The following is a 14,710-nucleotide window of genomic DNA, read 5'->3' on the forward strand; positions in this document are numbered from 1 at the left end:
GTTCTTAATGTGTTGACATATTAAATTTCAGTTCTAACTTACCCAAACAACCTGTTTTGTTGCTGTCCGGTTGTACTGACTCATCACATAAGGCCTGAATTCTTTCAAATCGCACTTTTAACGTACCATGAGATCATGACCTGAGCCAAAGCCAAGAGTCAGACGCTTAACCGACTGAGCCACCCAGGTGCCTCATAACCTCTTTCCATCTTTAAGGAAGAATGAATAGGAGAAAAGTCTTCCTACACTGCTGCTTTGTGTTATGCTTAAAGATGGGTGATGTGGAGTAGCTTGCACAGACAGATCAGGAACTAGAAGTACCTTATGTCTGCTATGTGCAGTCTGGCTTCATTCTTTGATTTTTAGAATGTAATGCAAGCATATTAAAAAAATAGACATCAAACTAAAAAGCCAAATACACAGAACTTTAGACAACTGACATTTTGTATAGTTCTTTGTTAGTGTGTGGGAAATACAAAATTGACCATAGGGAACAAACAAGGCCATTTTCACCAATATTTATACAATGCTTATCTGTATGAATATAGAATATTGAGGATAATAGAAATAATTTGGACATAGAATTACTAGTTATTTGACACAGAAAATTGTAACTTTGATACTTGTGTAAATACCCTTTTCTGATTTCTGAAAAAAATTGCAATTTCATTCTTTGCTTATTGTAGATTCTTGAATTCTACAGATTCCTTGTAGGTCATTTGATTTTAAATGTTTTACGTTAATAGCTTTAAAAAAATATTTAACTCAGAAGATGGATGTAACTCTATTATAGTATAAATGAATATATTCATTAAGTCAATGAGAACATTAATGTTTACCTTTTTATTTTCCAGAGGATCAACCATTTTCCAGGAATGGGGGAGATCTGTAGAAAGGATTTCTTAGCAAGAAATATGACCAAGTAATCTTCATTTACTTATAATAGAGAATTTCTTATAATTTTTGAAATTTGCATTTTCAATATTATAGTGTATCTTTCACCAGGTTACATTGATTTGAAATGATACTTTGATGGAAGAGAGAACTGTAGAGTTAGCAGGGGTTAGAAGTTCCCTGGTTCTTCCTTCACTTTACAGAGGAGGTAACTGAGTGTCACAAAAATGAATATCTTCCACAAGTCAAACAAATAGTTAATAGCAAACCTGGAGCAGAATCCTAGTCTCCAGAATCTTAGGCTTCTTTTTACTGCAGTTTGGCAACATAATACACTGTGTGTGTGTGTGTGTGTGTGTGTGTGTGTGTGTGTGTATTCATATACTGGTTGTTGAGCACCTAACATGTGCAAGACACTGTCGTAGGTGAATTTGTACGCATTCATACATATAGACACATGTGTATGTGCCTACCCAGGGGTATACATAAATTTGTCTGAGACCAGTGTTTGGTGTAACAGTCTGCTTTTATAGGAAACACTGTTCACAAGTTCTCAAGTGCTATACCAAATGAACTGCAGAATTTTTAATGTGATGTATATTTATATTGATTACATTGTTTTTAGTTTAAGAAAGTTAAGTGATAATTCGAGAACATTTTTAGAAAGAAAACTCAGAGAAAGGTTAGTAACCTTGGTGTGTAATTAGATATTTATATGTATCATGTGACAGTTTATACATCCATTCCCTCAACAAATATTTTTTGCATATCTACTGTAGACTAGAGACTGCTAACTTTGAGGTAAAGAAGACAAATAAAGCCTAGTCCCTGCCTAGAACTCAAATTTTAATAAGGGAGAAAGAGTGATACATATAATACAGTTTGATGGTGCCACATGAGGGGCAGAGTCAGTGTATGGCGGTGACAAAGATGATGACAGAGGTCATTTCTAGGAGAGCAGGGAAGGCTTTCTGGAGAAATGAAAATCAAAATGGATATTGAAAAGTATATAAGAGTTTATTCTTTGAAAAGAAGTCAAGGAGTCTGTAGGCAAAAACAACAGTGGTAGAAACTTTATGGAGGCTTAAACCAACATGATGTGTTTGGGGAACTTTTAAGCAGTTTCTGTGGTTTTATAGGGTGTCAGGAGGCTTAGCCTGAGATGATGCTGGAGGTAAATGCAAAGGCCAGGCTGCGGATGCCGTGTAACTATATTTTGTTCAATTATTTAATTATTGATTCTTTAATGTATTTACCTACTCAGCAAACATTTCTGTTTATCCTGAGAGAAGTGAGATTTTTTTTAATGGATTTAAGCAGAGAAATGATATGTTTTAGATAATCTTTGTGGGACTATAGATAATGGACTCAAAGAATGTAGAAAGGAGGAGAAAGCCCTGGAGTAGGTGATTGTCAACATCTAATACACTAAAGGAGAGATAGTGGTAATGGGGAAGAGAAAATACATCTGGAAAATACAAAAGAGATAGAATTGACAGGACTGGAAAGCTGCTGTGATGTGAGAATCCAAGGGGAGTAGAGAAATGTTCAAGATGACTGGTAGGTAGCCTTCTGGTTTAGGAGATCATGAAGATACAACACTTTAGTAACATAGGGATTATAGGAAGAACGGACATCAGAGGAACGGGAATTACCTCTGTAAAGTTTGGGACATGTGTTTCACTGAAGTCATTTACTTTCATCTAACACATACTTATTAAATATAATTTTTATATGTGAGCCACTGTGCTGGCCTCTGGGCTCATGAGGTGATCAAAAGCAGAGTTGAGGCTTTTACAACATTGGGTTGCAATTGTGATAAGTGCTATGAAATAAAGGTACAGAGTTGTAAGTCAGTGCATAGTGAAGGACTTCTGGCTTAGGGAGGCATTGGAGAATTTCCCCAAGGAAGTGATGTGGAAGCCTAAATCTGAATCCTGAGTAAGAGTTTATTGGTAAAATGGTATATAACAGCTTTCTGGGCAGGAAGAATAGTTTGGGCTAAGGTCATGTTTGTGCAAGAAAGCAGGAATAGTCAGGATACTGAAATAAGGCCAAGTGTAGCTAGAGCACAGAGACATAGATGGGGACCAGGAGAGATTAGTTGAAGCGTGATGTTTAGGATTATAGTCCTTATCCTAAATTCCACAGGAGAGGAGGGGGAGATGAAATTGGTAATATGATGAGATTTGCATTTTGAAAAGATCATTCTATCTGTTTTGTAGAGAACAGAAGTCTGTATGGTCAGGAGAGTCAAGAAAGTTGAATGCAGACCCATTAGTAGGCTATTAAAAATAGGCAATTTCTTATTTTTATAGAATCTTTGGAATTCTCCTTAAGGACAAAATAATCTTCTATTAGATTGAAAGTTCTGACCTATTTGAGAATTAACTAAATTACATGTTTAATATCATTTAGTAAATCCATGACAGCTATGAGCAGAAATTATTCCATATTTCCAAATTCCAAATTTCCAAAAGAGACTGCATGTTTCTTTTGAAGCTATCCATTTTTACATCAAATGATTTGTGCTAGATTGCTAAATGGAATAAAGTGTTTCTCTTCAATATATGTGTGCTTGGATTTTTTCCAAATATATGTGTGAAAGAATGGTATCACTCATAAATACTATATGATTAGTTTAAAATAGATTATTTTAATGAAAACTTTAAATTGATCTAATTTCATATCATTGTTAAAAATATAATAAATACACTTAAAGGTATTGGAAACAAAAACACGGACATTAGCACTGTTACTGTGCTTCCTTTAGATATATGTGTGTGTGTGTGTGTTTTCCAAACCAGTCAATGTTAGCCTATATTGTACTGAAATTAATTAGCTTGTTGGCTTATTCTGGATTTGATAGATGGAGTTGGTAATTACTTCCCTTATTATAATGGAAATATAAGTTTTTTACAGAGTTCTTTTGAAAGAGCACTTGAAATATAACCATAGGAGCCTACAGTTGTGGAGGCCAAGTGGCTCATGCATTCCACACCCTCCTTTTAGAATTTAGGCCCTACCTCTGTGCATACCATATATGGTGCTTCCATTTTAGTTTTGACTAATCTCATTTGAAGACAATATCATCTCAAGAGACTTATGTACATTTATTAAAAAGAACTTCCTTGAAGCAATCAGATTTTCTTTGATTATATTTTAAAATATCTTCATTTTTAGTGGGAATCAATATGTACAAAACAGTTAACAATTGAGATTAATCAAAAGTAAACATTTTATACCTAGTTTTATCCTTATGTTTCAAATAGGCAGCCTGGTTTTTAGCAAATATAAAAATATCAGGACATACGTTGCAGCCATAAAACCACATGTATAGGCATATGTAGTTCATATGAACAAAGAAACACAAACTTCTAGTATACTTAGGCTTCACATGGTTTTCTCAGAAAGGTAGTTAAACTTCAAAAAACACTGGAGTAAAAGATGATCAAAGCCACTCCTTGAGGACTCAAAATCATCTTTAAAGAAGCAATATGAATGGCACACCATTTCCTGGTACCTGTCCTGTCATCCCAGATGCAGAGTTAATTACTATTTCCACATATTACCTTGCCGTGTATGTCTTTATTGTATCTATCACATTGTATTTAATAGCCTATATGTGAATTCTTTAGAGTTAAGACCATATTAAATTATCCTAATATCCCCAGTTCCTAGCATAAAGTATATACTTAAATAATCTACCAATATATAAATTAGTACATAGGACAGAGGTTCTTGTCTATTTTTTTTTCACTGATGTATCCTTCCAGGGTCTAGAATAATGCCTAGCACATAGTAGGTGCTTTACAGACATGTGTTGAATGAATCAATAAATGAAAAGAAGTGGAGGGAATTTAAATCCTTGTAGTAAATGTCAGTAGCACAGAGAAAGAAAATTTAGACAAGTTTGAATGGAAATCACTTTTCATATTATCTCTAATTTACAGAATGATCAAGTCCCGGCCTCTGGATTATACCTTTGTTCCTCGAACATGGATCTTCCCTGCTGAATATACACAATTCCAGAACTATATGAAAGAATTGAAGAAAAAGAGAAAGCAGAAAACTTTTATAGTAAAACCAGCTAATGGTGCAATGGGTCATGGGTAGGTATTTATCACCCAGAACATATATGAGTTTTTGAAAAATTGGGGAAAAAGAATAAATGTGAGCATTCATTCATGGTTGAATATGAAAAAAATAATAAAATGGGTCTTCATTGCTTTCTTGGGACTAAATATAAATATTTAATGAGCCATTTTACCCTGTCCCACAGGCTTCAGTAATTCATTATAAAAATTAAATCAACAGGTTGTGAGACTTTAATAGGAGACAATAAAAAGATGTCTTCTAATTTTTTCTTAAACATAGAATTTTGCATTTATAATAATTTAAGAGTAAACTTGGAGGGTAAAATTCAGTTGATGCGGTAGACCTAAATTGACTCAAAGAAAGAAATGGCAAGGGACTTACTCTTTCAATACATAGAAATTTTAAAGCAATATATGTATGCTCTTTGCTTTACAAATAAGTTTTTTTCTTTAGGTACCATGGTAATTGAATTGAAATTGAATAAATCACATTTTAAGCTAAGACATGTTTAAGAACTAGACATGTTAGCTGAGCATAGATTTTACAACTTAATAGTCCTGTTTCTTTTTGCTTTCTAATGTTAGTTTACTGCAATGTTTGTTTGTTTGTTTGTTTGTTTCAAAGAAAATGTGGCTGAGGTTGCTTTTAATAAAAACACATGAGTTATTTTAATTGTTTGATTAAAAAAATTTTTTTTAATGTTTATTTTTGAGAGAGAGAGACAGAGAGACAGAGAGCAAGCTGGCTAGGGGCAGAGAGACAGGGAGACACAGAATCTGAAGCATGCTCCAGTCTCTGAGCTGCCAGCATAGAGCCCAACGTGGGGCTTGAACTCACAAACTTTGAGATCATGACCTGAGCCAAAGTCAGACGCTTAACGACTGAGCCACCCAAGTGCCCCAGTTGTTTGATTTTTAAAATGCTGTGGTGAAAAAAGATGTTTGGAAATGTAACTGCCAGGTAAATTATTGTTCAACAAATTTTCTTGTAATTTTTAATCATAATTTAATAATTTAATCAGAAATTATTTTAACCATGGCTTATGTAGTATTAGTGGGAATTGTATATTAATTGTTTTTTTGTTTTTGGTTTTTTTTTATATATGAAATTTATTGACAAATTGGGTTCCATACAACACCCAGTGCTCATCCCAAAAGGTGCCCTCCTCAATACCCATCACCCACCCTCTCCTCCCTCCCACCCCCCATCAACCCTCAGTTTGTTCTCAGTTTTTAACAGTCTCTTATGCTTTGGCTCTCTCCCACTTTAACCTCTTTTTTTTTTTTTTCCTTCCCCTCCCCCATGGGTTCCTGTTAAGTTTCTCAGGATCCACATAAGAGTGAAACCATATGGTATCTGTCTTTCTCTGTATGGCTTATTTCACTTAACATCACACTCTCCAGTTCCATCCACGTTGCTACAAAAGTCCATATTTCATTTTTTCTCATTGCCACATAGTATTCCATTGTGTATATAAACCACAATTTCTTTATCCATTCATCAGTTGATGGACATTTAGGCTCTTTCCATAATTTGGCTATTGTTGAGAGTGCTGCTATAAACATTGGGGTACAAGTGCCCCTATGCATCAGTACTCCTGTATCCCTTGGATAAATTCCTAGCAGTGCTATTGCTGGGTCATAGGGTAGGTCTATTTTTAATTTTCTGAGGAACCTCCACACTGCTTTCCAGAGCGGCTGCACTAATTTGCATTCCCACCAACAGTGCAAGAGGGTTCCTGTTTCTCCACATCCTCTCCAGCATCTATAGTCTCCTGATTTGTTCATTTTGGCCACTCTGACTGGTGTGAGGTGATACCTGAGTGTGGTTTTGATTTGTATTTCCCTGATAAGGAGCGACGCTGAACATCTTTTCATGTGCCTGTTGGCCATCCGGATGTCTTCTTTAGAGAAGTGTCTATTCATGTTTTCTGCCCATTTCTTCACTGGGTTATTTGTTTTTCGGGTGTGGAGTTTGGTGAGCTCTTTATAGATTTTGGATACTAGCCCTTTGTCCGATATGTCATTTGCGAATATCTTTTCCCATTCCGTTGGTTGCCTTTTAGTTTTGTTGGTGGTTTCCTTTGCTGTGCAGAAGCTTTTTATCTTCATAAGGTCCCAGTAATTCACTTTTGCTTTTAATTCCCTTGCCTTTGGGGATGTGTCGAGTAAGAGATTGCTATGGCTGAGGTCAGAGAGGTCTTTTCCTGCTTTCTCCTCTAAGGTTTTGATGGTTTCCTGTCTCACATTTAGGTCCTTTATCCATTTTGAGTTTATTTTTGTGATTGGTGTGAGAAAGTGGTCTAGTTTCAACCTTCTGCATGTTGCTGTCCAGTTCTCCCAGCACCATTTGTTAAAGAGGCTGTCTTTTTTCCATTGGATGTTCCTTCCTGCTTTGTCAAAGATGAGTTGGCCATACGTTTGTGGGTCTAGTTCTGGGGTTTCTATTCTATTCCATTGGTCTATGTGTCTGTTTTTGTGCCATATATTAATTGTTTAAAGTTGGCTTGCTAAATGCTTGTATCAAAGGAAAATTTTTTGGGCGGGGCTTAGTAGATGTTTACATTTTTCTAAATTTTAATGTTAATCATGTTTATATTTATATGTGCTAATATTTAATGTTGAAACATTATAAATAAGTAACAATTTGGTTTGATGACAGTATAAAAATAGCTGAAAAAGCATACTGTATACATTCTGTGCTGCCAGAGTTTATCTCATGTAATGTAGCTGTACATAGTAAGGGACACCTCTCTCTGTGGTGTCCTTGCTGGTCTTCTGTTTAGTTGTTCTATTCATTATTGAAAGTAGAGTATTGAAGACTGTAACTGATATTGTTGAACTGTTTCTTTTTTCAATTCTATTGGTTTTTGCTATATATGTTTTGGAGCTCTGTTGTTAGGTGCATATATGTTTATAATTACTATGTCTTATTGATACGTTGTATTTTTTATTATTATATATTGTCCTTCTTTGACTCTTGTAATAATTTTTGTCTTAAAGTCTATTTTGTTTGATACTAGGATAACTACTCCAGCTCTCTTTTGGTTACTGTTGGCATAGGATATCTTTTCCATTTGTTCATTCTCTTTGAATCTAAAGTGAATCTCTTGTAGACAATGTGTGGTTAGACTATGTTTTTCTGTTTGTTTTTATTTATTTATTTATTTATTTATTTATTTATTTTTCATACATTCTGCCAAGTCTTGGCTTTGCTTCTATATAGCTCTGTCCTTCTTTATGTTGTTTTGGTCATGAATTATATTTGCATATATTGTGTGCCCATCAACATAGATTTATAATTATAGTTTAATGCAATTGTATTTTAAATAATATAAGGAAAAAATAGTTTCAAACCTAAACTACATTAATAGTGACTTTTATATTTACTTATGTAGTCACCTTTACCAGGTGTTTTTTATTTCTTTGTGTGGATTTGAGTTACTATCTTGTGTCCTTTCATTTCAGCCAGATGGATTCACTTTAGCATTTCTTATAGGCCACATATACTAGTAGCAAACTCTTACCAGTTTTTATCTGGAAATGTCTTAATTTCTCCTTCAATTTTGAATATTTCTACAAGATAAAGAATTGTTGGTTAGCAGTTCCACCAACCCCCCCAACCCCCCACCCCTTTCTGTCAACACTTTGAATAATAGGTCATCTCACTGCCTCTGGTCTCCATTGTTTCTGATGAAAAATCAACTGTTTATCTATTGAGGATCACTAGGGTTTGATAAGTAGCTTCGTCTTGCTACTTTCAAGGTTCTCTTTGTCTTGGCTTTGGACAGTTTTATTATAATATGTTCTAGTGTGGATGTCTTTGAGTTTTATCCTACTTGGAGATCATTGAGGTCTTTGGATGTGTAAGTTAATATTTTTCATCAAGTATTTTTCTCTCCTCTCCTTTTGGGATTCCCTTTTGAAGCTCTGTTCATTTTTTTCATTTTTTTTTTCCTGTTTCTCAGACTAGTTAGTCTCAATTGACCTAAACTTTAAATTCACTGATTTTTTTTTTTTACTTCTTAAATCTTCTGTTTAATCTCTCTAATGAATTTTTTGTTCCATGAATTTTTTTTAACTCCAGAACTTCAGTTTGGATCCTGAAATAACTTCTATCTCTATGGACATTCTCTATTTCGTGAGATATCATTCTCATGATCTCCTTCAGTTCTCTGTACATTGTTTCCTTTAACTATTTGATTTAAAACAGTTGATCTAAATAGTTGATGGTCTAGTAAGCCCAATGTTTGGCTTTCTATTAATTGGTAATTTTCATGCCTATGAGCCATACTTTCTTTTTTCTTTGCATGACTTGTAAATTTTTTTATTGAAAACTGGACATTTAGAATGTTAATAATGTAGCAACTCTGGAGATCAAATTCTTCCTCCTTTACAAGGCTTTTCTTGCTGCTTATTATGGTCGTTCTTTATTTGTTTAGTGATCTTTCTGAAATAATTTTGTGAAGTCTGTATATTTTGTTGTGTGTGGCATTGAAGTTCCTGTTCTTTTAGGTCAGTACTCACCTAGTAAATGAACAGAGCTTTCCTCAAACACTTGCAGCCAAAAAACAAAGAAACAAAAACCCAAGAAAACCTCCCCCAAACCAAACACTCCCAATCTTTGCAGATGGTGTGTGTGTGTGTGTGTGTGTGTATGTATATTGGGACATGTCTTCAACACTTAACTAGACAGTCTACAACTCTGCTTTATTCTCATTTCCTGCTCCTTCATTAACAACCAGAACCTGATGGACCTCTCAAGAGAGCTTTGGGTCTCTCAAGTCTTTTCTGAGCAAGCACTTAGCCCTGGGCATACACAGGTCTTCTAAATTCTCAGCAATGTCTGAGTTTTTCAAAGCTTTTATTCCCCCAAGATTCTCATACTTTACTCTTTCTTCCCAATCTTTTTAGTTAGTATATTGGTTTCCCCAACCTTTATTGGTTGCCATAGGCAGCAGGAACTATAATGCATTTGTCTTTAAAGGTTTTCAATAATGCACTCCCTCCCCCCACCTCCATGTAGCTGCCTCAACACTGGGAGAGTTCCCGTTTAGACAAAATATAATCAAGTCCTTTGAGTTCCTTCAGGAAATGACCACACAGGTGAAAAACAAACAAACAAGCAAAACAAACAAAAAACTACCACAAGAATAAAGTCTATTCTGCACTCTAGAACCAGTACTTGTACTAGGAACATGAATTATTCTTCAAGGCCACTGCTGAGCCGAGGTTGAGGGATGGGACCAGAGTGAGTTAAAATGCCACAAAGCTGTTTTACATAGATTCAGCTGTTTTTTTGTTTAAGTGTTCCCTGGTTGTCACAAGCTTTTGGTCAGTTTCCAGAGTTCCAAAAAAAGTTGATTCTGACAATTTTTTGGCTGTTTTTGCTTTTGTAGGGGGACAGACTTTGGAATTCCCTACTCTACCATTTTTCTCTTTAGTATTATCTGTAGCTTTTTAAACATCTTGACACCATATCAAATTATCCTTTTAATTCTTTTTTTTTAACTTAGGATTTCTTTGATAAGAAATGGTGACAAACTTCCATCTCAGGATCATTTGATTGTTCAAGAATACATTGAAAAGCCTTTCTTAATGGAAGGTTACAAGTTTGATTTACGAATTTATATTCTGGTAACATCATGTGATCCACTGAAAATATTTCTCTACCATGATGGACTTGTGCGAATGGGGACAGAGAAATACATCCCACCTAATGAGTCTAATTTGGTAAGTGACACCAGCTAGAATCGATGATTTTATTCATTTGTTCAACATGTACTTTTTAAAGTACCCATTGTATATAATGATTATATGAATCCAAGTCCCTTTTCCCCAGTTTTTATAGTCAAGAATTGTGTGCATAAACAAGACTGCTTCTAATTTATAGACAGCTTTGTGAAAATTAGAAAAAATGATGTCTCCTCCAGCAGGCTAATTAGGAGAAGGCACTCCCTCTGGGTGCTGTGAGCATAAGGATAGATTTCAAAGCACACACGTGTATGTAATGGGCTTGTGTAGAAATGACATATACACATGTGTATACAGTGACCCTATATAAAAATGGATTTCAAAGCACATATGTGTATACTTTGGATAGAAATGACTTATTTAGAGATATATGTAGAAATAATATCTCATTGAGAAGTACAGATAAAGTGTCATGGGGTTGAGTTTAGGGATAGTTTGTGTTTAGCTCCTCATGGAGAAAGCTTTGAGAAAGCTTTACATAAAAGGTACAGTTTAACATGTAGGATGTGGGAGAAAGTGTATGAAACAGAGGAAGCAAAAGTTATCAGAAAGTAGAACTGTTAAGTTTTGTTTGCACAAATGAAAAGATGGTAAATTTACATTCACCAAGTGTGAAGTAGAGACATAAATTGGCAGTTTCTGGGTGCATTTTAAAATCTATTAAATGGAACTTCCTGTAGTTATTTTTCCATTAAGATTTCCTTTGTGCTGTCATAACATATATAACTTTAAAATTTATGAAGGTCAAGCTGTAATTCGTTATGACAATTTTTCATGCAAATAACAAACTTTAATTTATAGTAAACTGTAATTTATTATCTATACTTAAAAGTTTAGTTAACCTCTACCCTGTTTTTGGATCTGCTAATTATAGTAAAAGTTACAAGTAATTAAATATTGTTTCCCATTTTATCAAAGGCCTGGTTATTGTTCTCTTCCAATGTTATACACGGAATTAATTGCATTAAGAGTGGTCATATTTTAAAAATTACATAATGACTGATCATAAATGTTGCTATGTTCAATTAACTGAGAAATGTAAACCTGGCAAAAGAAGAATAAGGGAACTGTCAAATAAGGGAACTGTTTCCACTGGAAAGGAAGATAAAAGAAAGAATCGTCTCTTTAAAGGTCATAAAGTGTGAATATATCCAGTCACCAAGTAATATTTGAACTCTACTGCGTTCCAGGCATTGTGCTGGTTTTGGAAAAGCAGTGACCAAGACAGATACAGTGCTTGACCTCTCAAAAGCAACAGTCTAGTGGGGAGGCAGAAAATAAAATAAGCAGTTATTATACCTAATGGTAAGTGTAATGGTCTAAGAAACTGAGGGTGCTATGGCAGTGCATAGCAAGAGCATCTAACCCAGTTGGAGATAAAGGTTAGAAAAGGAGTTTGTAAAGTGAAATACGAACAATGAAGGGTCAGCCAGGCTGGGGGCGGGGTGGGATGGAACTCCAGAGAGAAAAATGGCCCAGAGATACGGTATATCTGGAGAAAGCAGACATGTTCAGTACTGCTCTATACAGACTATGAAGGGGTGGGTGTTCAGAAATGAGTATGAAGGTTCTAGAGCACAGATCTTTCAGAGCTTTTTAGGCCATGTCTAGGATTTGGGGATTTAACCTAAGAAGAAAGGGAACATTAAAAGATTTTAAAGAAGGAAAGGAGGAATGAGATTTTTGTCTTCAAAAGTTCAGCTGGTCTGTAGTGTGGGGAATGTGAGATGGGGGTGTGGATGGATGGGGGAGGTGAGGGTGAGGAAAAAGCTGTTGTTTATCCTAACCACATGTGAGAGAAAAGATGGCCTTATTTGAAGTAACAGTAGTGGGGCTAGCCAAAGAATAAGAACAGAGATCTAAGATACATTTATGATAACATGGATAGCATTGATATAATAATATACTGCGAGGTTGCATTTGTAGAACAAAGGAAGGGGAGAGAGAAAGTAAGGATAAAAACTCAAGATTTTTGGCATGGGCAGTCGGGTAGATGGGGTGTTATTCACCATGATAGGTAATATAGGGCTATTAAAGGTCTTGCAGCCTGGTGTGTTTGGTTCGACATGCCCGCAAGGGCCTCCAAATGGATCTATGCTATAAGCATTTGGATATATAGTATAGGTGTGGAGTTGAGACGAGAGAACTGAGCTATAGGCCTAATTTGAGACTTGTCAGCTCTTAGATTATAATTAAAATAATTGGTGTGGGGAAGAATGGGTTATAATACATGTGAGGCAGGTAGTCATGTTTTAAGAGAAAAGAGTAAGGGAAGACATAGGAAAGGGTGAGATATGGAAGCTCATTTAGGTGACAAAGTGATTTATTCTAATATTTTAAATTATATGTATATGATTTACTTAAGTACGCTGAGTTAGGAAATCATAAGGAAAGACCATGAGTCAGCAAATGTATCTCATTTTGCCAAGTGCTTTTGAATCATGTACTCTGTGGCTCTGGGTCACATGTACAAAGAATGATCTCCTAGATAAATGTCAATGTTCCTTACATATCTTTAAAATTCAAAAGTTCATCTTTTTCGACTTCACGATCAAGTTCCTAGATTAAGATATGAAAAAGTAAAAAAAAAAAAAAGAGAGAGAAGTACAAAATTTTATCTAAAGTGAGATCACAGTTATGTAAAAGGTAAGCTTAAGAAAAAATGCTGGAAAAAATAAACCAAAATGCACTCATTGGTGGTTTTTGGATGGCATAATGCTGCATGTTTGTTTCTTTTTCCTATTTCCAATTTTTAAAATAGTGAGCATATATTTTATAAAGAGCTGTGTGTGTTTATAAGAAGTAAATATTGGTAAACTACATATAAGGAGATCATAAGACAGAATTTCAAACATTGAAATATAGTAAACGTTTATTTTTTGCTACCAATGTAGCAGTTGGCAGGTTCTTGAAAAGTTTTGTGTATCCCAATTCATTGTATTGGGCCTATATGCTAAAAAATAGGGTGGAGAATATTTATATCCTATTCATACCTTGCAGGTTGCTATTTGATTTATAGCTGTTTTCACTGCTCATGGCTAATGTCCAACTGGCAATAAAATGCTTAGGAGGGGATTTTTGTCAAGGTAGATGTGAAATTGGAATTTCTAATCCTACTTACAAAGCTACTGTTTTAAGAAAAATACAAAGTTCCATTTCTTACTCACTTTTTTCATTAGGATAGCTAGAGTTTTTATGACTGCTAATATTATTTATCTTAAAAAATTCTTGCCAAATAGAGAACCCCCTCAAAAATTATTTTCCAATTTTTTTAAATTTAAAAGTGATTTCTATTTTGGAAACTAGGAAGTGCTGTAGTTTGATTAATTTCCTTTTTCTTCAAATCAAGCAGTTAAAATTAGACAAGTGTAAGATTTTGCTCTTTCTTTCAAATATCACTTAGTTTAAAGCTTTTTTCCAAGTTTCATTAGGGCAGGGACTGTGTCTGTCTTGTTTATCTTTGTATCCTCAGTGTCCAGTACAAGTTCTTGCAGATAGTAAGTAGGCGCTCCTTAAGTATTGTTTAATGATGAAAAAATAAATTCTTAATTAGCAATGGCGCATGGGTTAGTAAACAGCATGTAGCTGAGATGATAAGTCCTGCACACTTGCATCGAAGATGTGAATACTGTAGATGGAAGTAACTGCAATGGAAATAAAATATGATGCAAACATACTTTGCTATTAACAAGCCTAAATAATAACCATGTACATGAAGTATTTGTTCATTGTGAAGCACCCTGCTATTTAAAGTAATTTCTGAGAATAAGATCATGAAGGCAGAATTTATAGATTTGACGAATGTCTATGATAGATTGGTAGGGAACCATTAGATGTGTCTTAGTTGACAGTTACGAGAGGTTTTAAATTTTGGATTACTTTTCCGGTTTATTTGAGGATAACAGTATCAACAAATGTAAGACTATAAAGAGACCAAGGCACGGCAGCTCCAATAAAGAGCACTA

At 34.7% G+C, this 14,710-nt stretch overlaps 1 protein-coding gene across 5 annotated transcripts in view; it reads left to right on the plus strand.

The window, feature by feature from the left end:
* Nucleotides 1–14,710, plus strand: part of TTLL7 (tubulin tyrosine ligase like 7) — a 138,261-nt gene that overhangs the window by 53,367 nt on the left and 70,184 nt on the right. For all 5 annotated transcript variants that reach the window (XM_047872926.1, XM_047872922.1, XM_047872923.1 and 2 more), the window contains 3 exons: nt 855–922; nt 4,848–5,006; nt 10,508–10,724. In XM_047872926.1, coding sequence (XP_047728882.1) covers nt 855–922; nt 4,848–5,006; nt 10,508–10,724 — 444 coding nt within the window. The remainder of the gene's footprint in view (nt 1–854; nt 923–4,847; nt 5,007–10,507; nt 10,725–14,710) is intronic.

The sequence above is a fragment of the Prionailurus viverrinus genome, chromosome C1, assembly GCF_022837055.1.
Source record: "Prionailurus viverrinus isolate Anna chromosome C1, UM_Priviv_1.0, whole genome shotgun sequence".
NCBI lineage: Eukaryota > Metazoa > Chordata > Mammalia > Carnivora > Felidae > Prionailurus > Prionailurus viverrinus.